Consider the following 27,954-nt stretch of genomic DNA (forward strand, 5'->3'; position numbering starts at 1 on the left):
AATACTTCCAGAAAACATTTTTGGTGAACACAATCCACAGTGCCATTCTCTGTTGCCGGCTAAAACTCTATAGGTCAAAAAAGAAGCCATATCTAAACATGATCCAGAAGTGCAGGCGTTTTCTCTGGGCCAAGGCTCATTTAAAATGGACTGTGGCAAAGTGGAAAACTGTTCTGTGGTCAGACGAATCAAAATTTGAAGTTCTTTTTGGAAAACTGTGACGCCATATCATCCGGGCTAAAGAGGACAAGGACAACCCAAGTTGTTATCAGCGCTCAGTTCAGAAGCCTGCATCTCTGATGGTATGGGGTTGCATGAGTGCGTGTGGCATGGGCAGCTTACACATCAGGAAAGGCACCATCAATGCTGAAAGGTATATCCAAGTTCTAGAACAACATATGCTCCTATCCAGACGTCGTCTCTTTCAGGGAAGACCTTGCATTTTCCAACATGACAATGCCAGACCACATCAATTACAACATCATGGCTGCGTAGAAGAAGGATCCGGGTACTGAAATGGCCAGCCTACAGTCCAGATCTTTCACCCTTAGAAAACCTTTGGCGCATCATAAAGAGGAAGATGCGACAAAGAAGACCTAAGACAGTTGAGCAACTAGAAGCCTGTATTAGACAAGAAAGGGACAACATTCCTATTCCTAAACTTGAGCAACTTGTCTCCTCAGTCCCCAGACATTTGCAGACTGTTATAAAAAGAAGAGGGGATGCCACACAGTGGTAAAAATGGCCTTGTCCCAACTTTTTTGCGATGCCATGAAATTTAAAATCAAATTATTTTTTCCCTTAAAATGATACATTTTCTCAATTTAAACATTTGATATGTCATCTATGTTGAATTCTGAATAAAGTACTGAAATTTGAAACTTACATATCATTGCATTCTGTTTTATTCACAATTTGTACAGTGTCTCAACTTTTTTGGAATCGGGTTTGAAGATTAAATATTTGATGTAGCAGTGATATTGCTGTGAATTTCATGTTTTTTGATATTTGTTTTTGTAATGTTGCTGTGTTCTAAATGTACTTAATTTTAAGTAAACATGTTTTAAAATCATAAGATGTGATTTTGTTTTATTCAGTGTTACTATCAGCAAACACTAACAGGTACATTAGTGTTAGTAACTGTCCATACCTTGCACTTTAAAAAGAATCTGTTGAGGCTCTTGTTAGTGAATAGAATATATTTTTGGAATATATATTTTTCTTTTTTTAGCACAAAAGTAATCTAAATGTAATCCAAAAGTACTCAGATTACGTTACCAAAAATGTGTAATCTAAGAGATTATATTACTGATTACAAATTTTGCCATGTAATTTGTAATCAGTAACTGATTACAATTCATAAGTAATCTACACAGCTCTGTATATGTGTGTGTGTATATATATATATATATATATATATGATCTGACAAAACAAGAGACAATATATGCGCATAATAAATAAGAAATAAGACACAAAATAATAAATAATAAATAAGACACAAAAGCACAAATAAGAACTCTTTGCCTTCAAAGAAAAAAAAAGAGAGAGAAACCTTTACTTATTATTTTATTTTATTGTATAGGTATAACTTGTAATGTAACATCCAGAATTTGCAAATGTAATATAAAATATAATATTTATTTTAAAAAGTCTGTAGGCCTTTGTATCTTACACACTAAACACTATAATTGACAACCAAAAACCTAATTTATTGTTGAGGCTCAGTGGTAAACTATATTTTCCGGAGCCCTGCTGTGAGGAATTAAATGTGTGACCCCTTAAAAAACTATGAGCTGAGAGGGTGTGAAATGAGACGCGCTCTATGACCCTGTATCTCTGCTGCGCTGCTGCAGCACCAGTGGGAAAGGCAGAAATCTGCAGCTGACTAAATCAAGAGATCAAAACGATCGGATTATAAATGCACAATCTGTCGTGAAAATCCAGGGCGCTTCGCTGTTCTAGTTTCTCCTTTAGTCTTTCACGAATGCATGTGTGATTTACACGTTAATCAGCGTTTTTTTCTCTCACAGACGGGAAGATGGTGCGTTGCTTGTGCCATGCCTCTGACGGACACTCTACACGCATTCATGGGCATTAATTCACTGTTCTCTTCATCATATTCCAGGGCACATTGTTTATCAGCGACAGTTTTGTCCTGACAAAAACGTCTGGGCCAACGACTCAGAGATGCTGTTATCGCATCGCCTCGGAGAAGCCTAACAGACCATGATGAAGACCGAATCCTCATCCTCCTCCAAGCCAGCGAGCACCACCGCGCTCCGCAGCCCCTCTCCTCACCGCAACGCGTACGAGGCGGCGGGTATTCAAGCGCTGAAGCCGGCGAACGATATCTTAAATAACGGCGACGCTCAGGATGGCAAGCCGAAGCCCACCAGCCGCGGTCGCACGTACGGCTCGAACGTGCACCGCATCAAGAACATGTTCATGCAAATGGGCGCATCCTCACCCACCGAGGCTGAAGACCCGCAAAAGGCGAACGGCGACGGCAAAGCGGTGCGTCTCACGCTACCGCGAGCTGGCAGCCTAAACGAGAACGTGGATCACAGCGCGCTGCTCAAACTGGGATCCAGCGTCTCCGAGCGCGTCAACCGGTTCGATAGCAAAACGGACGCGTCGCCCAGGTACTCCAAGCTGCAGGAGACGAGGAAGATCTTTGAGCAGCAGCAGAATCAGGAGAAGCAGGCGGCTTCTAATCGCGTATTACTGAAGAAAGAACGCGCCGCGGGCTTTCAAGATGCGTCGCGTTTGGACGTGGTCGCGCGCTTTAACGGCAGCACGGAGTCGTTGGATAGCCTGGACGCGATCGGCGGGGCCGGCGAGGCCGTGTCGCCCACCGTCAGCCAGCTCAGCGCCGTATTCGAGCGGGCCGCCGAGCTGCGGAACAACCTGCACCGGCTGTCCAACACGCCCCCGCTGCCTCTGCCTCTGCGCGGGGTCACCGGACGGGTCGGTGCGCTCAACTCCAAAATCATCACCAAACGGGTACGCGTCTTTCCCTCGGGTGTAAACAAGGAGGATGGGGTTAACCAGCACCAGGAGGAACAAGATGGGAGGTTTAGCAGCCTTAATGGGGCCTCTGAGCTTCAGGACAGTCTCACATCTTTGGATAATGAGTCCTTGGAAGAGAAAAAGACAGGGGAGAAGGATGAATCTAGTGCCAATGAATCCAAGACTCTAGATAAGTGTAAGCCAGGACAGGCCAATGCCACAGAGGCAAAAGGTACTCTTATTTCTGCTGATGTCCATAGTTTGGGAAATGGGGGAGTTACTTCCAATGGAGAGGCCCTGGAGAGAGACACTATGGAGTCTGGCATCACCAGCACTGGAAGGAAGGGTGAAGATGGACATGCTCGTCCATCAGTGGGAGTCAGTAAGAAGGAGGGTGATGATGGTACCCTGAAGGAGGATTACTCTACAGCTGATTTGGTGGATATCAGTGCCTACAGCGCAGTTGGAGAAGACTCTGGTGGTAGCCAGCTTGAGGATGAGGAGGATGAAGATGAAGTATATGAGCCAGAGTCAAGCTGCTCTGAGATTCCTGGATTACCTACGGAGGAGGATCCGCCCCCGAGCCGGAAAATTAAATTCAGCATTGCGCCCATTAAGGTGAGTTTATACAAAGGAATATTTCACCACAAATTAAAATTCTGTCATCATGTACTCACCTGCATGAGATTTCAAACCAGCATGAAGTTCTTTCTTCCTCAGAATGCAAAATAAATATTTTGGAGAACATCAAAGCTGCCCTTTCCATCTAGTGCAGTGGTTCTCAACCAGGGTGAAAGGCAAACTTCCAAGGGGGCCTCAGGATCATTTAAAAGCATTTAATTTTGTCAGCACTTACTCACCCTTGAGTTGTTCCAAACCTGTATTAGATTCTTTCTTCTGTTGAACACAAAAGAAAATATTTTGAAGAATTCTGGTAATCACACTGTTGATGGTAGCCATTGACTGATGATGACAATGATGACTAAATTTTTAATTTTTGGGTGAACTATCCTTTTAAAATGCTAAAAAAAACACAAAGGTGTAAATTGAAATCATGTTTTTTTTTTTTACCATCTTAAAGGATTAGTTCACTTTCAAATTAAAATTCCCTGATAATTTACTCACCCTCATGTCATCCAAGATGTTTGTCTTTCTTTCTTCAGTCGAAAAGAAATAAAGGTTTTTGATGAAAACATTCCAGGATTGATCTCCTTATAGTGGACTTCAATGGACTCCAAACGGTTGAAGGTCAAAATTACAGTTTCATTGCAGCTTCATCTAGGGGATCTACATGATTCCAGATGAGGAATAATGGTCTTATCTAGCAAAATGATCTGTCATTTTCTAAAAAAATTAAAAAATCATATACTTTTAACCATAAACGCTCATCTTGAACTAGCTCTCTTCTTCTTCTCTATTAGAATTCCGGCAGTGTAGACGCTGCTAAATGTATTACTGCCCTCCACAGGTCAAAGTTTGAACTAAATTGTCATATACAATATGCTAGTGCAAGTATATAAAAATTAGTTCAAACTTTGACCTGTGGAGGGCAGTAATACATTTAGCAGCATCTACACTGCCAGAATTCTAATAGAGAAGAAGAAGAGAGCTAGTTCAAGACGAGCATTTATGGTTAAAAGTATAAATTTTTTTTTTTTTTTTTTTTTTTTTTAGAAAATGACCGATCGTTTTGCTAGATAAGACCCTTATTCCTTGTCTGGTATCGTTTAAAGCCCTTTGAAGCTGCACTGAAACTGTAATTTTGACCTTCAACCATTTGGAGTTCATTGAAGTCCACTATATGGAGAAAAATACAGGAATGTTTTCATTAAAAACCTTAACTTCTTTTCGACTGAAGAAAGAAAGACAAACATCTTGGATGACATGAGGGTGAGTAAATTATCATGAAATTTTAATTTGACAGCTAACTAATCTTTTAATAACCACTGTTTATTTCTTGAAACTTGATTCACATAATGAATTAATGAATTAATTTCTTTAATATATCAATACTTCCAGTTTCTGTTGATAAAAAAGCAACCATAATTACAGCATAAATATCTATAATAACCTATTGGGAAGCCTTTGGATCAAAAATGTTGAGAAGTACCTTAGATCTATAGTTTCTGTCAAGCTCCAAAAAGGACAAAAAAAAAAAAAATTCCTTTATGATACATAACAGTATTATAAAAGTAGTTCATTTGAATTGTGCACTTTACAATCCTGGACTTATGGAGACACATGATAGATTTATGTGAAAACAGATCAAATTTAAATGATTTACAGAAAATGTTCTGCTGTAATTTGCATTGTTGACATCAAACACCACCGGTACTCACAAATCTCATAACCAAACATGACATTTTAATTATGAATGAGATTTAAGAGATATAATGGAGGGGAAGATTTTAAGTTTATGTATATTTTGTATCTTAATTAGACAATAGAAATATTTAACAAGAAATTTTCAGATATATGCACATTAAAATGTATACTTTGAAAAAGCATTTGATTAATCTGTATTTAAATGAACTGTGTTCTTATTTTATGTTATGTGTTTTTGGCTTCTGTTTTATTTTCATGTTTATTAAAGTGAATGAGATGGGTCTGGTTCACTTAAAATGGTCGCCTGGGGACTGGTGTATGTGTTGGACTGAGTGAATGAATGAACTTCATACATTATATAATTCAGTCTGTTATTTACTGGTTCTTGTAGAAGCCTCTGTCACTACTGTTACTGTTGGTACGCTTTTAGACTGGCACAGACTGAATGAGTTGAATAGAATATAACATAACCCAGACTGTCAGTCGTTTTGCCTTGGCATCTTCTTTCCCAAGGGCTTTCTCTCTTTGATTAGGTGTGACATTTATCCAGGACAGTTGCTGACCTGACATCAGTGGCTGACGTAACAAACATACCTCAGACAATGTGTCTGATCAGCCCATCTGGCCTGCTTGTGTTCAGGATGTATCCAGTTCTGGCCATATCTCTGTAAACATGTAACTGAACCAACATTTACCAACAAATCCTTTCAGGACCCTGTCTCCAATAAAATTCTCTCAAGAATAAGAATGTCCCTCCCCCTAAACTATACAACCTGTCACCAACTAATATTTACATATATTTCCCTGTTTACATCTAGTATTTGCATCCATTTTTTGGTCATCTGCAGTGTTGGGTATAATGCATTACTAAGTCATTTATTGCTGTAATTTAATTACTTTTCCCCTGAAAAAGTAAAGTAAGGGATCACTCTCAATTTTTCTCTAATTTAACAGTTACTTCTGATGTAATTGCATTAAATACGGTATAGACAAAAGAACAATTCTATATAAAACAACAGTGGATTTAACATCAAAATTTAACATATGCTTTTAATGTAACTCTCTACCTTTAAAGGTGCAGTGTGTAAATTTTAGCGGTATCTAGTGGTGAGTTTGTGAACTGCAACCAACAGCAGCTCACCCCTCCCTTTCGAAGCAAAATAGAGAAGCTAAGGTGGCCGTCTGGCCAACACAAAACAAAGATGTTGTCGTCTGAGACAGAAGAGAGTACATTAGCCAGACAAGCAATGAGGTTTCTTCTTACTTCTAACAAAGAAAGGTCTCTGCTTCTAATAAAGATGACTACTACTACTACTACTACTACTTCATACATATTCAACATAGTGATGATGCAAGCTGCCTCTAAAAACACGAACAATTTAGAAGAAGAACAACATAGTGATGAAACGCGCTCTGTAGAGTGTTTGTCCATTTAGGGCTGCTGTAGAAACATGCCGATGCATAATGACGATTTGACATGGAGGGGGGACACGCGGTGTATGTAGATAGAAATGGCTCATTCTAAGGTAATAAAAACATAATGGTACATTATGTAAGGACTTTATACACCACTGAAAACACAGTTATGTATATTATATTGCATTTCTGTCAATAGATCCTCCCAAATTTTACACTTTGAACCTTTAAATATTTTGGTCAGTTCAAGGATAATTTATGCAATTTTAATATTGTTTTGAAAGAATTAAAAGAACAGTTTCATTGTTCAGTTGGTCGAGGTTGATATGGGATTTAGAAATTAATTGCAATATGTTTTAGAGAGAGTAATTATTACAGTAATCTAATAACACTGCTGAAGATGTAATTAGCTAGTAATTAATTACTTTTTTAGCGCTTAATAGAAAAATAAAAATGGGGGTCCAAGATGTTTTATGATTTGACAACTCAGACTACATTTAGAGGTAGACACACATGTGAACACATTGCATAAGCTCACTTGTCAAACAAACATTTCGCTAAAATGGGGTAAAAGTCTAAAAAGGTTTTAATGCCAATGTAAAGCTACATTTTTGAAAGTTCATGCAACTTAAACATCATTATTAGACAACTAAGAATATTTAAAAAAAAAATTTTCTGTGATATATAAATATAAATATATTAGCATTAAATAATTATGAGCTTCCTGTCTCTGTACGGATGCCTAAAAGTGTGAATATGCGCCCCCATTATGCATCTGAGAGAAAGATGTGAATCTTTCAGATGCAGGGAATGTGAAAACATAATTAACCCCATCCTGTAAGTGATAAGAGTAAAAATAGCTGACCTATGAATAGAAAGTGAGGGGTAGATTTCTAGTGGATCTGATACCCACGTAATAGCAGTAGCACATTTGAAACAGTCAGTGCTGATGCTCTTTGTGATAACCAAAATCACAATGATCCTGTAGTTTTATTATGAGTAAAGCATTTTTTTTTAAAAAAACAGAAAAAGATGTTAAGTGAGTGAAAAAAGGAGGAGCGAGAAATTACCAAAAGACAAGGATGAGAGAAAGATTTGTCAGGAGAGAAAGACCTTTTTGTGTAATTTTCTGATTTCAGGATGTAACTATTGATCATTCACTTTGCGCAATATGTTCTGTGGTTTCGAAATAGCAATAAGTTTATAGCAATTAAAAAAATTCTTTTTGCAAACTTGAGTGTGGTTCATTCCACACAATATGTGCTATATGGTTATGAATGATGTCTTAAATCAGGGGTTCTCAACTCTGGCCTTCGACGTCCACTTTCCTGCAGAGTTTAGCTCCAACCTTGATCAAACTTGCATGCCTATGGCTGTGTCCGAAATGCCCCATATACCCTTAAATAGGGCACTATTTGAGGGGACAGCCTTTTGTAGTGGTGTCCCAAACCATAGTGGACGTTATCGAGTGCACTAATTCAATCCCATAATGCACAGCAATAACGAGTGTCAAACCGATGTACACTCATCGGCTAGAGATTACCCATAATGCAATGTGAGGGTCGTGCTGATTGAATTTCCATGTCTCGTTAGAAGGTGACGCCCGCAGCTGAATCATCCATCCATCCGTTTTTCCGAACCTCTGGTCCAATGTGGCTACTACAGCATAATTTCATCTTTTTAATTGATTATTAAATAGTTTAATTAAGGTTTATACATGCTAGTTTCCATGACAAAGTCCAAGATAAATCTTTTCATTACTAATGAAGCTGCCAGTTTGATAAATTTCAAATGATTATTAAACAGCTAGCACAAACTATGCAAAAGCAGCAGCCCTTTTGGCACACACACTCGTTTTCATTCTCTTATTTAACTGGACTATATTAGTGGACTAATGTAGGGAATAGTGAAAGAGTGTATAGGGGGGCGATTTTGAAAACAGCTTATATCTTTCTAGTAATCCTGAAGACCTTGATTAGCTTGTTCAGGTGTGTTTGTTTAGGGTTGCAGCTAAACTCTGCAGGAAAGTGGATCTCCGGGGTTGAGAACGCTTGCCTTAAATTGTGGCTGATGAGAGGTGTGCTATTACTGTTCTGAGTGATCAGATTTTGATCTGGCAGATCAAACTGACCAACACAAAAGGCCGTTTGATGATAAAGGTGAAACTTGTTTGAGCTGGACCAGTGAGGAACTACCTTAGAACACCTTAGCAACCACCAGAACAAGATAGCAACCACATAGGCCTAATTAATTAATCTCTTTCACGCTTGAATGGACGAAATTGTCAGAATTCCCATTTTGTTGAGTATCCTCTTAAGCACAGCCTTAAATGAGTTAAAAAGAGTTGTGAGAAAATAGGATGTGTGTTAGATCCGCGTCATGTGCTTCAGGACTTAAAGTGACAGCAGCCTAATAAATCCTGCTGTTGTCTGTCATTAATGTTAATCAAAGATCAAAAGACAATGAAAAAAATCAATCACTGCTCTTGACTGAATTAATTTGGTAGCTTTAATAAGGATTAATCTATATGCAATTCATAATTTATTCATTGAAGACTGTTCAATGTTTATTGACTGCACAGATATAGAAATTATTCATGAAATTATTCGATTTCTGTATATTACATACCTGAAAATCTTAAAACACTGTTTACAAGATTAAATAATGAAAACAATCACTTGTTGTGCATTTTAGCAGGGCAGGTATTAATCTGAAATGGCCTGCATGGACAAGTAGAAAACATCCTTAGCGTTGAGCCCTGATATATTAAAGGCACTGCTAAATGTGATATTTATTATAATGGGTTTATGTTGTTATATTTTTAAAGCCTATTAAACGTTAAAATCGATAGCTTTCCATTATACTGTAATGTTGAATGGCTATAATTAATGGCTAAAATTGAGAAAAAAAAATCAATTTAATAGAGACATCAGTATCAGTACTGTTATCAGTGATAGGGCCTTCATTCAAAGTGCTTAGTGAAAAGATCCCATTAAACAAATATTTAAAATAAACTGTCTTTATGTTGTTTCTAAATTATTTTGGATATTCAATGTAGTGTTACAAAATAAAAACATATTAAAAACTTTAATGTTAGGTGTGATTAATTGTGATTAATTACACAATTTTTTAAACATTTGCTGGTCTGAAAACGAGGTGTGTTCAGGCGCATTGTTGGCATGTTGCTATTTTGAGGCAACTGAAATAGACTGCGCCATTGATAATAATATGCGCCTATAGGCACGCGTACACTCTGCTTGTTATACACACACGGACATACAATCAGCAGCAAACAAACATGCCAAATATAAAAAAATAAAAGGATTACAATGTAAAAGATTATTATTGTATGCATAATGTTAATGGGTAGTACAAATAGTACAAAAAAGTAGCTCATACCACATGAACTTATGAGAACAAAATTTAACTTTAACATTACACTTTACATTTTATTTTTATAAAACAATTTTTTAATATATTCCTGTTATCTGACAGGAGCATTAATTTAATTCCGTACCTAACCTGACCACACCCACATCAAATCTAGTACATCAGGTAGACAAAAATCATTTATTTTCTCATGTAACACAATCAATCAAACCAATATTAGACATTTGGAAGGTAATAATTAACAGAAAAAATATAAGAACATGCATCCTTTGTGTAAACAATACAAAACTTTTTCCCAGTCTTCCCATACAGGCTATTTTGAATAAATGTGCATAAATCACACCATAGGCTATACAGACGTTTAACGGTCTCCATAAGTTAAAAGAACATATAGCCAAAATATGAGCCTTTATTGTCAGTTGTCTTTCTTGAAACGTTGCCGTGTATATGTGGCAGTTGGTCCTCTTAGCAGCATGAAAAAAAATGTTTATTCAAATTGTGAATAGATTATATAGGCTACAGAAAGTGAGCAACAAGCACTCCCTTTATAATCACTGGAGCTTTCAGTCAATTTAGTTGCAGTGCGATTGGCTACAATGCTTAAATGCTGCAAATTACATTGTAATTGGAAACCTTTGACGGTCTCCAGACTACAGAGTGTGAACACAAATAAGTACGCGACCATTTGAAAGCAGCTGCCTATCAGTGGTTACCGAACTGAGTCGAAATAGTCTTGGCTACTGGACCCGCAGTCCGCCCGTGCCTGTTGATTTCCAACCCTGCACCGCAAATGACAACGTAAATATTATTCCACCCGTTACATCAAATATTAGCGGTTCATCCACATGCAGGACATGGCATTGTCACTGTCAAAAAAGCAAAGCATTTACTTTGCATCAGAATTTCTATGCAAAACCAGAACCATTAAATCAAGTAAAAAGTGTTTTTAAGTAATAGGTTCTCAATCTGGAGTCTTTGTACAGTGTTTCTCACTGGTGTGTGAGATCACATAGAGGCTGCAGGCCGAGGAGACAGCATTCAGTCACTGCCAAGCTGTGGCTGCTTTTGTGTTGGTCAGTAAGTGGCCGTGTCACTCTCTCTGTCTCTCTCTCTCACCCCCTTTCTTATTTGCGGACAGAATTTGGGACAAAGTTTTCTCCCTAAATGAATTTAACAGCTCTCCGTCAAACACAAGGCCTGTTGTGCTGGCTATGGTGTTGGGTCTTTATTAAACCTCTCTCTCACTCCCTCTCTTTAGGCTGGAGAGTTGAGGCTGACCTAAGAGGCAGATCTCACACTAACCGCTTTGTTCTCATTTTCTTCCCTCCCTCTCTCTCTCTCTGCCCCTCTTTCAGTTGCTCACTTCTTCTCCTCTATGTGTCCTTCTTCAACCCATATTTATTTGAGATGAACATATTCTGTGAAGTTCATATAGTATTCCTTTTGATTGTGATCTTCCCTTAATTTTCTAACTGCCAAGTCAATCATTCCCATTTTAATCCTATTTTTCTCCTCTTTCTCTCTTTCACTTATTTCCCTGTTTCTGTTTCTCTCCGTGGCTTGGCAGTGCTTATAAATAGCATTATTGTCGCTGTCAGTGCTCCCCTGCAAGGCTTTGTGCACACCAAATACTTAAACTTCCAACATTTTTCATTAACGCTTGAACTTCCAACAATTTTTTTTCATTTTTCATCTTTTTTACACCTTACCCTGTTGTCTAGATTCATTAAATGCAAGTTATTTTAACGCAAGCTATATGTAACTTAGTTATAAACCTGAGTATCAGTAAATTAATATGTATCTGGTGAGAAAGGCCATTGAAGTTTGTGAAATGATTGTTACGTTATCTATCTCTACACTGTAAGAAAAAAAAAACAGTGGGGGAAAATGCAAAAGGTATGTTTACGGACATTTCCTTTAACCCTGAAACACAACACAATGCAATGTGTAAATCAAAATATGGGTAAAATATCTGTGAAAAATCTATATGGAAAATTCTTTCATATTTACACAGTAGTTAAATAGTTAAAAAGCATTTTTATTAGTTATAAGTAGGTGAGTGTAACTCTCGAAGAAATATCTGGGTCATGTTTCATCACAAAATCAAAACAAAAGTGATACCATTTTTAGAACCAAGACTGTGAAATTAAAAAGCACCATAAAAGTATCATAAAAAGGAGCTCATGTGACATTTTAATAGCTTTGGAGAGGAACCGACCAACAATTGATGTTATACTCTGATAATCTTCCCATTCAGTGTGGTATTATGGTCATATGTTTGTTGTATGGACTACTTTTTTATATTATAGTAATTTTAGGGTGCTTGCATCCCTTTGAGGCTTTTCAAGAGCACATTATTTAAAATCTAATTTTGTGTTTAATATCAGGAAGAAACAGTGGCAGTGAATACTGGCTTGGGTATGTTTTAAAGTACTAAAAGAATGAATGTCTAGCAGTGAATTTGGCCTGGAATTTTGAGCCATTTCTGTAGACAACTGACAGATACATCATGATCATGCAGACAGCCTAGAACTGTCTGTGAGTGAGACAGAGGGACATTCCTCACACCTCGGTCCCTCAGGGACAGTACAGGAAGTTTGACTGTACTCACATCAAGGTGGCTTTGCCCTACTTCACATTTCAGCCCTCAAGCCTTAAACAAATATGCTAGCTTAAAAATGCTGCTTATTAATGCATTTAATAATATGATAATATGATTTTCATCATGTATAATTAGAACAGAGAGGTGTATGGAGGAAGCGCATATTAATCGGATTTGAACAGCAGGAGCGGTTCATTCATCCATCCCTCATTCTTTACCCAATCCCAACACATCATTAGGATAAAATCCAGCTGCTTTGCAGTATCTTACCATATGCTACATTATTGAATAAAGCCTCAGAGCAGGATATAGATGATGTTCAGGAATGACTGCCTAAATTCAACAGTATGCTATTTTTGGCATGTATTTTGCATATTTGTTCTGGGAAAGCTTTGTTTGTATGAGCTACAGTACTGCTAGTACACTGTAAACCAGAATAAGTTGATCTAACTAAAAAAATTTGAGGTAATCAGTTACATCAAATTTTTTGAGTTATGATGTTCCCAATTTTAAGTAAGCAGAACTATCAAGTTTTGAGTTTGTAGAAATCATGCATGTTAATTCCTCCTAACTTGAAGTACTGAGTTAGCTAACTTATACATTTTGATAGTTAGCTATTTAACTTATACATTTTGATAGTTAGCTATTTATTTAGATAATTAACTTTTTTTATTTTGAGTTCTTGCAAATCAAATGAGTTATTTACTTCACTGTAAACCCTAAGAAAATACAAAAAATGCCAACTTGCTAACATGTTAACAAATAGCATGGTATAACACTTACTAAATAAGTACAGCAACTTAAAACATGTAACTTACCTGTTCTCAAACCAAGCCACATGCTCCACCTTGTCACCATGATGGTAAAAACTCTTCTAAATTAGCTTAACAAAACATTAATCAATGCTAAATCTCCCTTACCATTAATCTTGCACAAAAAAAAATTATAAAACACTTAATTTTAGCATTTACTCTCCCATTCGAGTACCATGGGCAAAGCATGCTGGGAAATAGAAATCCCAGCCCAGTTTCAGTTAAACTTAAGTTAGTCTAAATTAAAAGAAATGTGTTCATACAACTCAAAACAATGAAACTGTTCAGTTTACTTGAAATATGTCAGTGCTGTTTACTCAAAAAGAAAGTTCTAAATACTCATGGCATTTAAATGAACTGAACTAATTTGTTCAATTTAAGTTTGTCCTACTCAAACCGTTCTGGTTTACAGTGTATATTAAGCTAATATCCGTGATGTGGCCAGAAAATGTGAAATTCTTTAGTAAAATACTTTGATGCAGTAAGATGACTCCTATTCCAGTGATTTGTTTACATGTATGCATTTGGCAGACACTTTTATCCAAACTGACATAAGTTGCATTCAAGGGATACATTTTTTTTTATTAGTTCATGCATTCCCTGTGAATCAAACCCATTACCTTGGCGTTGTTAGCACCATTGCATCCCTTGCAAGAAATGGGGTTTATGTGCAACAAACTTCCATATTCTGTAAAACAGGTTGCGTCGCTTCCGGTCTTTTGTATGTGCTTTGTTAAATATAGAGTTGTTTTACTCAAGATGCCTTCAAAAAGTGAGCAAAGATGAGCATAACTGATTTATAACTCACTTAACTCACTTACATTTAGATATTTAAATCGAATAAAACAGCAAAAATAAAAAGAACTTGCTAGTTTAGGTGATTACCTTAAAAGTCCATAGATATTGTCATCAGTTCGTACTGCCGTTAACACTTTCTCCGACAAGCGGATGCGATGAGACCAGTTTCGGCACAAAAGCCTATTGTTATTTTATTGTTATAAATACATCACATTTTACAATATTTTATTATACCATCAGTACCGTGCAACATATATTTTATGCTTGGCTTATGTAGATTTTTAGAAGAGTAAGAAATTTTAGTAACAGGAGTGTTAGAAGAGAAAGGGAAGAAAAAAACTCTGGAAAACCTCTGCCTCATGTTTTAGCAGAAACATAGAGTGCTTTTAATGCTCAACAGTCTATTCCTGTCACCTGGAACAGAACCAATCTTACTGCAACTCTCATGTTTCTGACCTCAAGCAGAGTAGAAAATGTCAGTGGTTGTGGGCAACAACTTTTTCAACCATTTTATTTGGATTTATTTTTTCCCAACAGCCTATTTGCAGTATTCTTTATATGGGTTTTCCTGTCAGAACATCTCTTTTTTTGTTGTTCATTGTTACAAGTGTCTTGTGCTCTCAAGTCTTGAAGTGTTTCAGCAACCATTTTTTGCATCATAATTAAGCACTACCCCCCTAAAACTCTTATTATTGTGATGCAAAACTAAAACAAATTTATATATAAATTGTAATGAGATTGAGACTTTCACATCACAGTAAGCTGTAAGAAATATTTATTTATTTAGGGGTGGTGGGGGGTGGGTGGGATTGTTGAAATATGACCATGATGTATTGAAGTTTTATGAGATTCATGCAACACCTTTGCAAGAAACAGCAATTCCTATAATGGGTTTTACTGTAGAATAATTGTCATGCATACCTTAAGTAGGGCAAAAGAGCTAGGATGGGACAGTTTGAGCAGAGGAGGGGTATCCCTGACCATCTGTTGTTGAGATGTGACCTACTGCCACTCTCACACAACTGGAACACCACTCTCTCTCTCTCTCTCTCTCTCTCTCTCTCTCTCTCTCTATCCTCCCCCTCCTTAATCCGATGTTTGTGTCCATCGGGCACCACAAAAAATCACAGCCACACAGTCTAACTGAATCATATGGCAATGTTAGCTGGTCTCAGCTGCTGTGTGTGATGCATCATGGGGTGTTTTGCTAGTGGGGAATAGGTGCAGGTGGAATTAAAGCACAGACAGGAGTAAAGCACATTTTTTCTCTCAGGGGTTGTGTTTAATGTGGGATGTACTGCTAACAGTGGGATGGATATTGCAGGACATGAGTGAATGAAATTGAGGGATGAGGATTTAGGATGGCGGTGGTTGTCTGGTGTTGGGGAATAAAGACTGTCTGGTATTATTTTTGTTTTATTACATAACAGGAAACGCCATTCCATTTAACTTTCGTAATGTGATTTATTTCTGATATTCAAGGAGAAAAAAGTACGGTAGCACTTGATTTTATCCACTGGAAATTGATTGGATTCTTAAAAAAAGGCTTGGTGATGACAGCCGAACTGGAAACCAATTTCAGATATAAAATAGCAAAAATAAAATAGCACTAAACAAACAAACAAGCAAACTCTCGTTTAACAATACATTTCGGGTTGAAAGAAATATATTTATAATCTCTATACAATTCTCTTTGAAGAATACATACCTTATAGTGCTGTTTTAAATCAGCCCATTTTTGTTTGTTTGATCCATCCATCCATCCATCCATCCATCCATCCATTCTCTAAACCACTTGTCCTTTTGAATAACAGGTACGGATGAATAATGCATAATAAGACCAGGAACATGTATTAAGAAAGTGAAAAAGGTCAAGTGAGATCTTTCTTTTATAACTTTGTGATATGCAAAACTCCACAATCTGTTACAATATATATCACCAAATGACCATTGTAACAGATGGTATACATTTAAAACACATGAAGTGAATGACACGTATTGTTAAGTGGATGCAGAGGAACCTGTGAAGACATGGTTGGATAACATCATTTGAGCTTTCAAATTAAACTAAAGGAAAGAGTGATCACGTCTTATTTGATTGCCACCCTAAATGGACTGCATCCCCCGGTACACTGGTAAAATCTTGCTCCTCTGTAAAAGAAGGCACTAGGAAGCAGAATGAGACACAGCCCTAGACTCTGAAAAAAGCATGTTGTTTGGAGGTCTATGTGTGTGCATGTGTGTTCAGGCCAGGTTAAGTTGGCGCAGGCTGCACCCACGTTAAAAAGATTATATAAAACTAGCAGTGAAGCCTCAAGTGCTGTGAAGTGGGCACACCTGCTCTGCCCACACAGCTTTGCTTTCAATAGAGAGCCACTTCAATTCCACAGTCAGTGCATCAGTCTGTAGATAAAATTATGTTTACAATCAAAGTGCATGCAACACTTAAGAGTTCTTTTGGTAAACAGTAATAAACCTGTATTTGAATCCAGATCAACAAGAAAAATTTCTTATTTCTTTTTTAAGGTGTTCACAACCTATTCCAATGAGGACTATGACAGGAGGAATGATGACGTGGACCCCATGGCTGCTTCTGCTGAGTATGAGCTGGAGAAACGTGTGGAAAGGCTGGACCTGTTCCCCGTTGAACTGGAAAAAGGTAATGAAGGGGCCCAAAGTTCACCCAAAAATGAAAATTATTTAAAAAATTAAAAAATTCTGACTCTTCCAAGCTTTATAATGGGAGTGAATTGTAACATATTTTGAATCCCAAAAAAGCACATCCATCCATCATAAAAGTAATCCATACGTCTCCAGAGGGTTAATCCAGAGGGCCTTCTGAAGCAAAGCGATGCATTTTTGTAAAAAAATAAAATAAAATAAAAAAAATCTATATTTATAACTTTATAGACTATAATCACTAGCTTCCGGTAACATCCAGCTGAGCGTTCACAAGAGAGTTCCGGCTTGTGACATAGGATGTAGGAATAGCGTAAGCGAAATATATATTTCTTATATAGAGAGAGTAGACACCTCTCACGGTTCAAACAAATAGGACTGGGCTACAAATTCAAGCTCCTTTGACAATTCTCTTTAAAAATTTGTTTTAGACTTCTAATTCGTGATCGGTGTTTTGTTTTGCTCTCTCTTTGCGCTTCTGTGTTCGTCAATATGTCATGCGTCAGGTCATAGTTCACTCTTCTGCCGGAATCGACTTGCGTGTGAAATGATTATAGTTCATGAGGTTATGAATATAGAGATTATTCTTTCAAAAACGCATCATTTCGCATCAGAAGGCCTTTATTATTCCCCTGGAGCCATGTGGATGAATTTTTATGATGGATGCATGTGCTTTTTTGAGCTTCAAAGTATTGGTTAATATTCACTCCCATTATAAAGCTTGGAAGAGCCAGAATATTTTTTGATACAACTCTGATTGTGAAAGAAGCAAGTCACACACACCTAGGATAGCTTGAGGGTGAATAAACTATGGGATCATTTTCATTTTTTGGTGAACTAACCTTTTAAGGCCATTTAAAATCTTATCTGGGATTTGAAATATGAATGTACTGATATGTAGCATTCCAATTTAAACAAAAAAGCAATGACATATAATATCTTCATAATTAATGTGCTTCAATTCAAATGTTTCAATGAAAATTTGTGTTCTTAATATTTTATGTAGTGTTGTAGTAATAATAAAAAAGTTTTATGAAAACAGTAAGACACTCAAAGCCGTGCTGTATTGTGAATATAGTCACTTTACTGGACTTTGTGATTAACAATACCCACTATATTCACAATTTAACATATAAAAGTGTGTTTTAGAGAATAGTACTTATAGTTCAGTATACTGAACTATAAGTACTATTGTACTATAAGTAGTATTAGCAGTGCTCACTCTGAAAAAATAGATCACAATGTAGTATACTACGAGTACTCAGATGATGAAAACAAAAAACAAAAACAAAGTGAGGACTGTTGTATTCCAAATCTACCCTTAGAAAAAAGCATACACTAGATGGTTGAGTACATACAGTAGTGTATAATGTAAGCATAGGGTATACAGTAAACAAGAACACTTCAAGCTAAAATCTTTCTCAAAAACAAGTTTGTTAGGTTTGAGATGGTAAAACTGTTTACTGTTTTAAAGACAAATAAGTGTTGTGACAGATTCTCAAAGGTGAGTGGAACATGTTCACACTTTGACAAACTAAACCTGTGTAACCTTAAGAGGAACAGATTTACATACATAAACTAAAATTCATTGCAACACAAGTTGCTTAAAAAGTCATTTATTTGCAGATTTGGTTTGATATTTTGTTATTGATTGCAATTGTGTTTATAGTTTTTAGTTTTTTGGGGCCATTGTACACTATGTTTTAAAGAATTAATTCTCCATTTTGTGTTGTCCAATTAACAGACAATGAGGGTTTGGGTATCAGTATTATTGGTATGGGTGCTGGAGCTGACATGGGATTGGAGAAGCTCGGCATATTCGTCAAGACCGTCACAGACGGAGGGGCAGCTCATCGGGATGGCAGGTAGTAGTTATGCATATTGCACGGCATCATAGTTATTTCTTGACTTGATTACTGAAACTCATTCCACAATGGTCACATTGCTCACGTTCATCTTTTCCAGGATCCAGGTGAATGATTTGATAGTGGAGGTGGATGGAACAAGCCTGGTTGGTGTAACTCAAAGTTTTGCTGCCTCTGTCCTGAGAAACACATCTGGCACAGTTCGGTAAGACCAGCCAGATATAGACCACTACGAAAGACTTGTCATCTGATATAGATTCATTTCATTTGCATCCCATTTTTTCAGTTTCTTACTTTTTATATTTACCATGTCATCTACTCCATAGACACCACTGTATTTTAATGCACAAGTACTGAATTAATCATATGCTACCTTAAATTAATGTTAATTGCAATGGTCATATTAATGAGTTGAGCTCACATGAACACCACCATGTTGTAATTATCAGTGTGAAATGGTGGAAATCGGGGCGTTAATAAAAAATCATGGTATCTGTAATTGGTATTGGTGATAATTACGTTTTAATTGTGAACGTTAACTGTATCATTAGTTTGTATTACTATAGTATAATTAGTTTGTTTATCAGACAACAGATTTATGTGACAAAACTACATTTCTCATGACTCATGTGGTACCTCGAGAATTATAACATACAATATCACTTACTTATCTAATATGTATCCTTTGCTTTCATTTTGTCACATTGGTGCCAAAACAGCTTCCTGTGTTTTTCTGAAATAAAAAAAAAAAAAAAAGAAAAGAAATATTATATTGCCCCATTTATACTTTGTTCCCTCACCAAAATCACATGGACAAATCACATCATAATTACAACTTCCGAAATCTTAAGTAGTAACTTCCCAGACAGACTTGAAGGCTGCAATAAATACAAAGTAATTATAGCCTGTTCTTTTGACTCCACGTCAGCTTGATTTTTACAACATTTAACTGCTTTATTTCAAACTCTTTTACTTTATATTTATGCATTGTGTGAATTCATGGCAGGTTGCACACTGTCATTACACTTGTGTAATATTGTACAATTGCCTACAGCTGTACTGTGTAAAGTTTGCATGCTCTCTTTGTTATGGGAACACTGTACCCATTTCTACTCAATAACATGGTGAAATGAACATTTTGATACAATCTTTCCACTAATTTAAAACTTTGCTCTTTAAATGTTTAAAGAATGACGTGGGTTCACTGCATTCTGATATGGGATATGTATCTTTCCCTGCTCTTTTCCTTAGTTCATTCAGCATTCAGCCAATGGGGGTCATTGTGACAGTTGTAATTATGATGTGTTACAAAGCTTGTATTTAGAACAGAAGAATAGTACATTTCATTATGATAGATAAGTGTTAACGGGAGAGGCCAGAACAAGGAGATGGTTATATGAAACCAGACACTGGGGGGTGGGAAGGGACACTCACAATGTAGGAGCAAAGAAAAGGGAGGAAATTGAGGATGGATAAATATAAATGAAGGCAGGCAGAGCAGTAAAGAGGGATCTATAAGTGCTTTATCAGAAGTAAACAACAGTAAATCTTTTTGCCATCTAACCATCATTATAAATATTGTCTTTTCATAATTTGAATGCCCTTAAAAGAAGATGGTCTTAAGATCTCTTTTTAAAAGGCACAGATTAAAAAAAGAACATTTAATTATAATAATTTATAATTATAATCCGCCAAATCTGTACTTGGCTGTGTTGTCACCTACCACTCTGCAAATCCTTTCTGAAGAACCCCAGCATTAGAATTGAGCAGCTGCAGCTTGCAGTGACACATTTCAGTGCAGATTGTCTTTATGTAATGCAACCCTGTTGAATCACAGACTGTTACTGATTCTGAAGAATGCAGAAAGGGCATTTACACTAATTTTAAAGGCACAGCAACAAAAAGCAGCCCTTTTAATTCTAAAGGTCATTATAAGTAGACCACAGGAGAAAGTAAAATGATTAAAAAATGTATGAGAATGTATGATGACCCCTTTTAAGGAAAAAAGTAGAAGTAAAAAGAAAGAGAACTAATTTCTCTCTCAGCTATAGTGTATACGCAGGAACTAACAGATAAAAATAAAGACTTTAGAATACCACAAGGTGCATTATAAACACCTCTGTTCCCAGGTTTATTATTGGGAGAGAGAAGCCAGGAGAGCAAAGTGAAGTTGCCCAGCTCATCCAGCAGACCCTTGAACAGGAGCGCTGGCAACGGGAGATGATGGAACAACGATATGGCAACTATATGGGCGATGAGGAAGAGGTCTGTGTGTACTTGCTGTTATTTGAACAATGTATGATGTGTTTTTTTGTTTGTTTTAACAGTCTGTAATCACTAATCAGGTACTTGTTCATATCTTTATATTACACATTAGGGTTTTCACACCGCGCTTAACCCTGGTTATAGTCGTTCTAAACAAGTCGTTTCACACTTGTAATTTAGATGCAGGGAGTGGTAGCACCGCTTTTTACCCAGGGCTATGAAACCTTGCTCTGGAGCAGGGTTAGCACCGCTTTTGCAGTGCCAAACTTGTACATTGTGAAGAAACATTGCAGTGTTAGAATGTCACAACTAGATGCTCAGCAACCGACAACCAGTCGTGTGCCTTATATTCACTCGCTTTGGGCAGTCACAGAAACACAGAGCGATGTATAAACAATCGTTTCTGCGTATGAAAGGAAAAGTATCAAATGGTGATGGAAAACGCAACAACTGGAGTGGAGACCATCATTTTTACCTTATAGTTTGAAAAGTTCACTCAGAAAAAAACTTGATATTACAGTCAGTGTAATAATGAGGACGCGCAATGCTAGAGCCTTTATGTAAACAGGTCATGTGCTGCGTTTGTCCAGTCAGTGACATTGAGACCACAAATATGCAGATAAGGACTTTAACCTGGGCTTTAGGAATGTGCAGTATGAAACAGTAGCTTATGAATACCTAGGATTAACAGGTATAGTATGAGCAGTGAAACATGAATAAAGATAACCCAGGGTTACATTTACCAGGGGTTTAAATGACCCAGGGTTAACTATTTCAAGTGTGAAAAGCCCTATAGTAAGAAAAGTGATTATAAATATATATTAAAAGTAAAATAGAAGGTAAGCTGCTGAAGCATACACAAGTGTATCTACATGTAATGATTTCATAAAAGTTTCCTCCACATTTATTGACATTTTTGGTATTATATATCTGCCATGTTGTTCTTAAATTTCCACACACTCACATTGTTCTTCAAGAGGCCAATATGATTATAAAAAAAAAGCAAGTGAGGTACACTTGTCATTTCAAGTTAATGCAATATCATGTCATTGAATTTCTTATAGTGACACAAGACTTGGTATTGTATACACCTAAGTAAGCTATTTTCTGTTAATGTGCGAGACATTAGCTGCTATAGGTAAATAACTGGAAGTGCAGTAACCTGTAAAAACTATTTGTGCTACAAACCAGTGTATTTATAATGATGACAATGCATAAAAAATAATATGGCAAGAAATATGTCTACCAGTTTGCAGTACCAAGCTAAAAATACCTGGAAGCGGGTGACACCGGAAACCAGACAAATTCAATTTACAAATGGCCGTGCCCGCTATTACGTTAAAAATAAAGTGGATACATTGCATTTAATCTAAAATGCATTCCAAGACCATATTGTGTTTTTAAATGTACACAAGTTATGTGTGAAAGACCACTAACATTAATTAATAAACTTCAGCTGTCACTTCAGCTTCCTCTGGTATTAAACTTCAGCTGCCATAACACCATATCTGTGCCCTGATTTTAGAAAGGAAGAGTGTTTATCCATTGGCGTAACTTTGTTTTTAAAGGTGGTTGGGACAGGAGTATGTGTTTAATGTGATAGTTTCATTCTTACATCTACTATAATACAACATGTTGTTAGTCCAGAGAAAATACATAATTCACAGATCCGCTATTAGTGTTTGTGAGTTCTAATGATCTGGTGGTAGAACTTTTGTTAAGCATGCCAGAAGTTCTGGATTCTAATCCGCCTTCGTATAGTTTATTTTTTCTCTCATTAAAACCAACTATGTTTATCGGTGACTGTATATCAAGAGCAGACACACTTTGTGTGCATTTTGTTTTGCGATTTCAACGGAACGAATAGAGAGTCTCTGCAGTGGTTAGCGTTTACCGCTATTGATAACAGTGGCAATGAACACTCGTCATGATTTCATAAACAACACATTCCAGCACCAGATCACCTATTATTTAACACAAACAATCAAAATTAATACTCTGCTAGTCAACTAGACTAGTTTTTGTATTAGATGCATCTGTACCGCGAGATGTTTCAAAAAGTATTGGGGACTTAGCAGATGTGAAAGTCTTTATTTTTCTTTTGTTCATCAGGACATTTTAAAAAAATATGTTTAAAACTTGTGACAAAAGGCTGTTCCCATGTTCTTCCCTTCTAGCCAGGTGATTATGGCACTGATGAAGATGAAGAAGACGAGATGAGCCCCACATACCCTAGTGCCATAGAGGTGTTTGACTTGGCTGAAAATGAGGACATGCTGTCACCGGTGGAAGTGGACCCTGAGAAGCTTGCTCACAAATATAAAGAAGTAAGACAAATTGAGCTCAACAACAAGGGTTTAAAACAGAAAAATTGTGTTGACTAATGTCTAATTACAGTTAAAAAGTATCCACATTTAATTGTACTTGCAAGTAAAAATGAATGATTTCCCAGCTTTTTAAATAGATGGATAACAAGAGTATAAGTTTGTAAAGCAACCAGTTCAATCACAGTTTTCAATTCATTGTCCTAATTATGTAGGGCTGAACTGAACTGTAACAAAATATTATACCTGAAATTGGTAAATGACTGTACTACTGTGCATGATTAAAAATTGCATATACGTTTATGTATGTAGAAAGACAATTTGAAGAGACAAACTCCACATGGTCTAACACACTGATTAGACCATTTAGACTTTGATTTGCTTTCCATTAAATTGCCACTTTTGTCATTGAAAAATAAAAGATTTAGTTACGTTCTTTAATCTGTTTACTACTTTGGCACAGCTGCAGATCAAACATGCTGTGACTCAGGCTGAAATCCAACAGCTCAAGAGGAAGGTATGATAACCCTTTTCATGCTAACTGGTCATCATATATCTAATCAAATTCTGGGTTTTCTTAGGATGAAGAGAAAATTGTCATCATTTACTTTTCTTTCCAAACCTGCCAATCATGGCATTGTTGACATCAAACCTGACACAACACACCAAGTTTGAATGTGTGAATATACATTAGTTTTAACTTTAGAGCTTGGTGGAAGGGAAGATTATCATTGTATTACAGCTTACATTCTTCATTTTGGCAAAATTCACTGTTTGTGTTTTACAAAAGTAAGAAAAGCATTAAGATTTACAGTATAATGCAATGAGGGTGAGTAAATGATGGCAGAATTTCCAAATTTAGGCCTTTACATTTTTCAGAAGAACACACATGGAAGTTTTTCCTCTGACAAAGAGTTCTGGCTTTTCACATTTGTAAAGTTTTGATCTATGTTACTATTTGCATGACAAGTCTAAGAAAGTAATCATCTGTTTGCATTTATAATGTGTTTTGCATTTATTTGTAAGCTGAATCATGCAGAGCAGGAGAAACAGCGCTGGCGTGCTGAAAAAGCCCAGATGGAGCGTAACATGCAGGAGAATCGGGAGCGCATGGAGAAGTTGGAGGGATATTGGATGGAAGCGCAGAGTCTGTGCCAGGCTGTGGATGAGCACCTGAAAGAAACACAGGCTCAATACCAGGCTCTAGAACGCAAATACAGCAAGGCCAAACGCCTTATAAAAGAGTATCAGCAAAAGTGAGAGAAAACACAGATACTAATCCACATCCACAATCTTACTAAACTGGTTTAGTTTTACCTTTTTCTTTAAAGAGTAACGTATGTTCAGATATTCACCTACTATTTGTTAATTGTAATGTAATGTTCATTTTATGTACGAGGTTAATAAATACATTTAAATAGATAAAACATACAGTTAGAATTACATAGCAGCATTCTAGAAGACATATGTACTAAACAGACACAAAAAACCTTTGCAATTTATAAAGAGTAAGAGGGCCCACGATCTGACACTCATTCTTGTACAGTACAGTCCAAAAGTTTGGAACCACTAAGATTTTTAATGTTTTTAAAAGAAGCTTCGTCTGCTCACCAAGGCTACATTTATTTAATTAAAAATACAGTAAAAAACAGTAATATTGTGAAATATTATTACAATTTAAAATAACTGTTTTCTATTTGAATATATTTCACAAAGTAATTTATTCCTGTGAAGGCAAAGCTGAATTTTCAGCATCATTACTCCAGTCTTCAGTGTCACATGATCCTTCAGAAATCATTCTAATATGCTGATCTGCTGCTCAAGAAACATTTAATGTGTACAATTGTACAAAATATTTGTGTACAATATTTTTTTTCAGGATTATTTGATGAATAGAAAGTTCAAAAGAACAGTGTTTATCTGAAATCTAATCTTTTGTAAAAATTCAGAATTCAGCTTTGCATCACAGGAATAAATTACTTTGTCAAATATATTTAAAAAGTACACAGTTATTTTAAATTGTAATAATATTTCACAATATTACTGTTTTTTACTGTATTTTTAATTAAATAAATGTAGCCTTGGTGAGCAGATGAAACTTCTTTTAAAAACATTAAAAATCTTAGTGGTTCCAAACTTTTGGACTGTACTGTATGTCATCGGCCAAAGATATACACCCTAGATTAATTAAAATTTTAAAGTATTTAATTAAATTTCAGGAATCTAATTAATGTCTTTTGACTTTCATTTTTATACAGGGAGATTGAGTTACTGAAGAAGAAAACAGCTCAGCAGAAAACTCTAGAGGAGACTGAAGTGTCACATAAGGAGGAAACAGAACAACTCCAAGACAAGGTAGAGTGATCAAATTTCTATAATATTTAGTAATGATCAAATCCTTTTGCTTACCGCTAATACATTATATCAATCATACAGTGCATAAACATGGCATTTTAGACATTTTAATTTAAGCAGTCATGTGAAATATCTCTTTTTATAGGTAATAGATCTTGGATCACAGGTCGAGGAGTTGAAGTCACTGGATCCATCGTAAAAGTTAATTGTTTAAATTATAACTACTTTAATGTAAATGTACTGGAACTGGGGAAATAGAGAATCTGTACTTTTGTCCATTTTATTATTGTCAGTAAGCCCAAGAGTTTCATTCCTTCATATCTTAATTTCAGGCTCTTTATGGTTTTAGAGATTTTTCTTTATTCATTCATAGTATTGTGAATAATTGTTTTACCCAGCAGTATTTGCGCTTTACCCTTTGTATTTTCCTTATATTTAACTCTAGATAATGATTCGGCTGTCATTGATAGTTTTGCCAAAGTTGTTCCTATGATAATCTAATGTACACAATAAAAATTGTCTTTTTCAAGTTATGTTAACAACATATGTGGCAGAACGGAAGACTGATCTTTCATTAACAAAACACTACAGTAGAACATTTTTCCTGTTTCAGCTCTGAATCTAATGAAACAGAGGCACCGATTGTACCAGAAGTGGCGAAAACAACATCTCGTGTTTGAAGACATCTGTTTCTGAAACTCCAGTAATTACCTGCCACTTGCTGCTGTACCTTAAAAGTCTCATTACTCTTTTTTTCCATGTTATCCTAATGTCTCTCCGGGGCTGTCCTTAGGAGGCACTGTTAAATGTGATAAAACAATAAGTATGATTTGTCTAGATTCTTAAAAAGTATATATTAATATAAAATGGGAAGCACATCATTCACGGTATGGAACGGACGGAACCTGAGGAACATAGAAAAGACTCAAAATGATAAATGGACTCTTGAAGAACCAGTCGAGGATGTATTTCAGCTAACATTTTGTGGTCAATAAAAACAGCATACTTAGCTTAGCCTTACTATATATAGCCAGATTTCAAGGGGTTTTTCTCTCTCTCCAATTGCCTCTATTCTACCTATATCAGTTCACCCTATACCTCTTGTGCAAGGTTTTGGTGACTTGAACCTTAAAAACCAACTGCTGCCTTTTTCTCAGTATTACTCCAGTGTTGTCACTCTCCAGTGTTCATTTAGACCTCCCGTTGAACCTTCTTTACAGAGGCAAAAAAAGGTGTTTGCTACTTACTTTTTACCAGTGGAACTGTTCTTTTGTTCAGCTAATACAGACACATGTATGATTATGGGACTGGCCTCCACATGTGTATATTTTTTTCTTCTTCTTTTTTAATGAGTGTGATTTACATTTAAATGCAGTTGAAAGAGATTGACCTGTAGAGGCAATAGTTTCATGAAATCTGGATATATTTAAAAAAAATAAAATAAATAAATAAATAGGACACTATCTACATACTACTGCCTGGAGTGAACCTGCCTCATGAATTGTTCAGTATAATTTAACCTTATACAGAGCACAGTTCTTAGACTAGCTGTTGGAGAAAGATGTCCTAGATACGACAGTGAATTCCAAATTCTATGGGAAGCAAGACATTTTGTTAAAGTAATCATGTGAAATGTATGACCGAACCAAGAACTATAAATGATTGTGAATGTAGATTTAGTGTCACCATTAGTCTTCACACCGGGACTAAATTAAAACGATGAGGCATGTAAACATCTTTTTTTTTTTTTTTCAGTGCAAGACTTGTATGGAAAACACTCATGTGGTTTGTTAATGTGCTTTTATGAAATAAACAGTCAACTGTGGATTTGTAACCAAGGTTGCTTTGTTTTCTTCAAGTGATACAATATGCTTTTTCATATGTTCGAAATAACAACTTCATGGACATAATGGTAGTCCTAAACTTTTCAACTAGGTGGACTAAATCTGTCAAGAGATTGACTTCAATGAACACATAAAGCTCGTATGTATCTAAAACTGACTCAAACATGACCATGTGCATTACTAACCTCTAGAGGGAGCAAATTGATACAACTTATTCTTTGTGTTGACAAAGATGTCAGATAATTCTAAATGTATAATTATTAATCACA

The 27,954-nt window shown here is 36.2% G+C and overlaps 1 protein-coding gene across 1 annotated transcript; it reads left to right on the plus strand.

The window, feature by feature from the left end:
* Positions 1–1,769: 1,769 nt before the first annotated feature.
* On the plus strand, positions 1,770–27,675 carry ppp1r9bb (protein phosphatase 1, regulatory subunit 9Bb). The gene is made up of 10 exons (XM_048170182.1): positions 1,770–3,628; positions 16,880–17,012; positions 18,777–18,897; positions 18,998–19,102; positions 21,027–21,162; positions 23,340–23,489; positions 23,950–24,003; positions 24,513–24,742; positions 25,745–25,841; positions 25,987–27,675. Exons 1-10 carry the CDS (start codon positions 2,228–2,230, stop codon positions 26,038–26,040), a joined length of 2,481 nt encoding a protein of 826 aa, XP_048026139.1. The 5' UTR covers positions 1,770–2,227; the 3' UTR covers positions 26,041–27,675.
* The last annotated feature ends 279 nt before the right edge of the window (positions 27,676–27,954 follow it).

The sequence above is a fragment of the Megalobrama amblycephala genome, linkage group LG20 (genome assembly GCF_018812025.1).
Source record: "Megalobrama amblycephala isolate DHTTF-2021 linkage group LG20, ASM1881202v1, whole genome shotgun sequence".
NCBI classification, from domain to species: Eukaryota; Metazoa; Chordata; class Actinopteri; order Cypriniformes; family Xenocyprididae; genus Megalobrama; species Megalobrama amblycephala.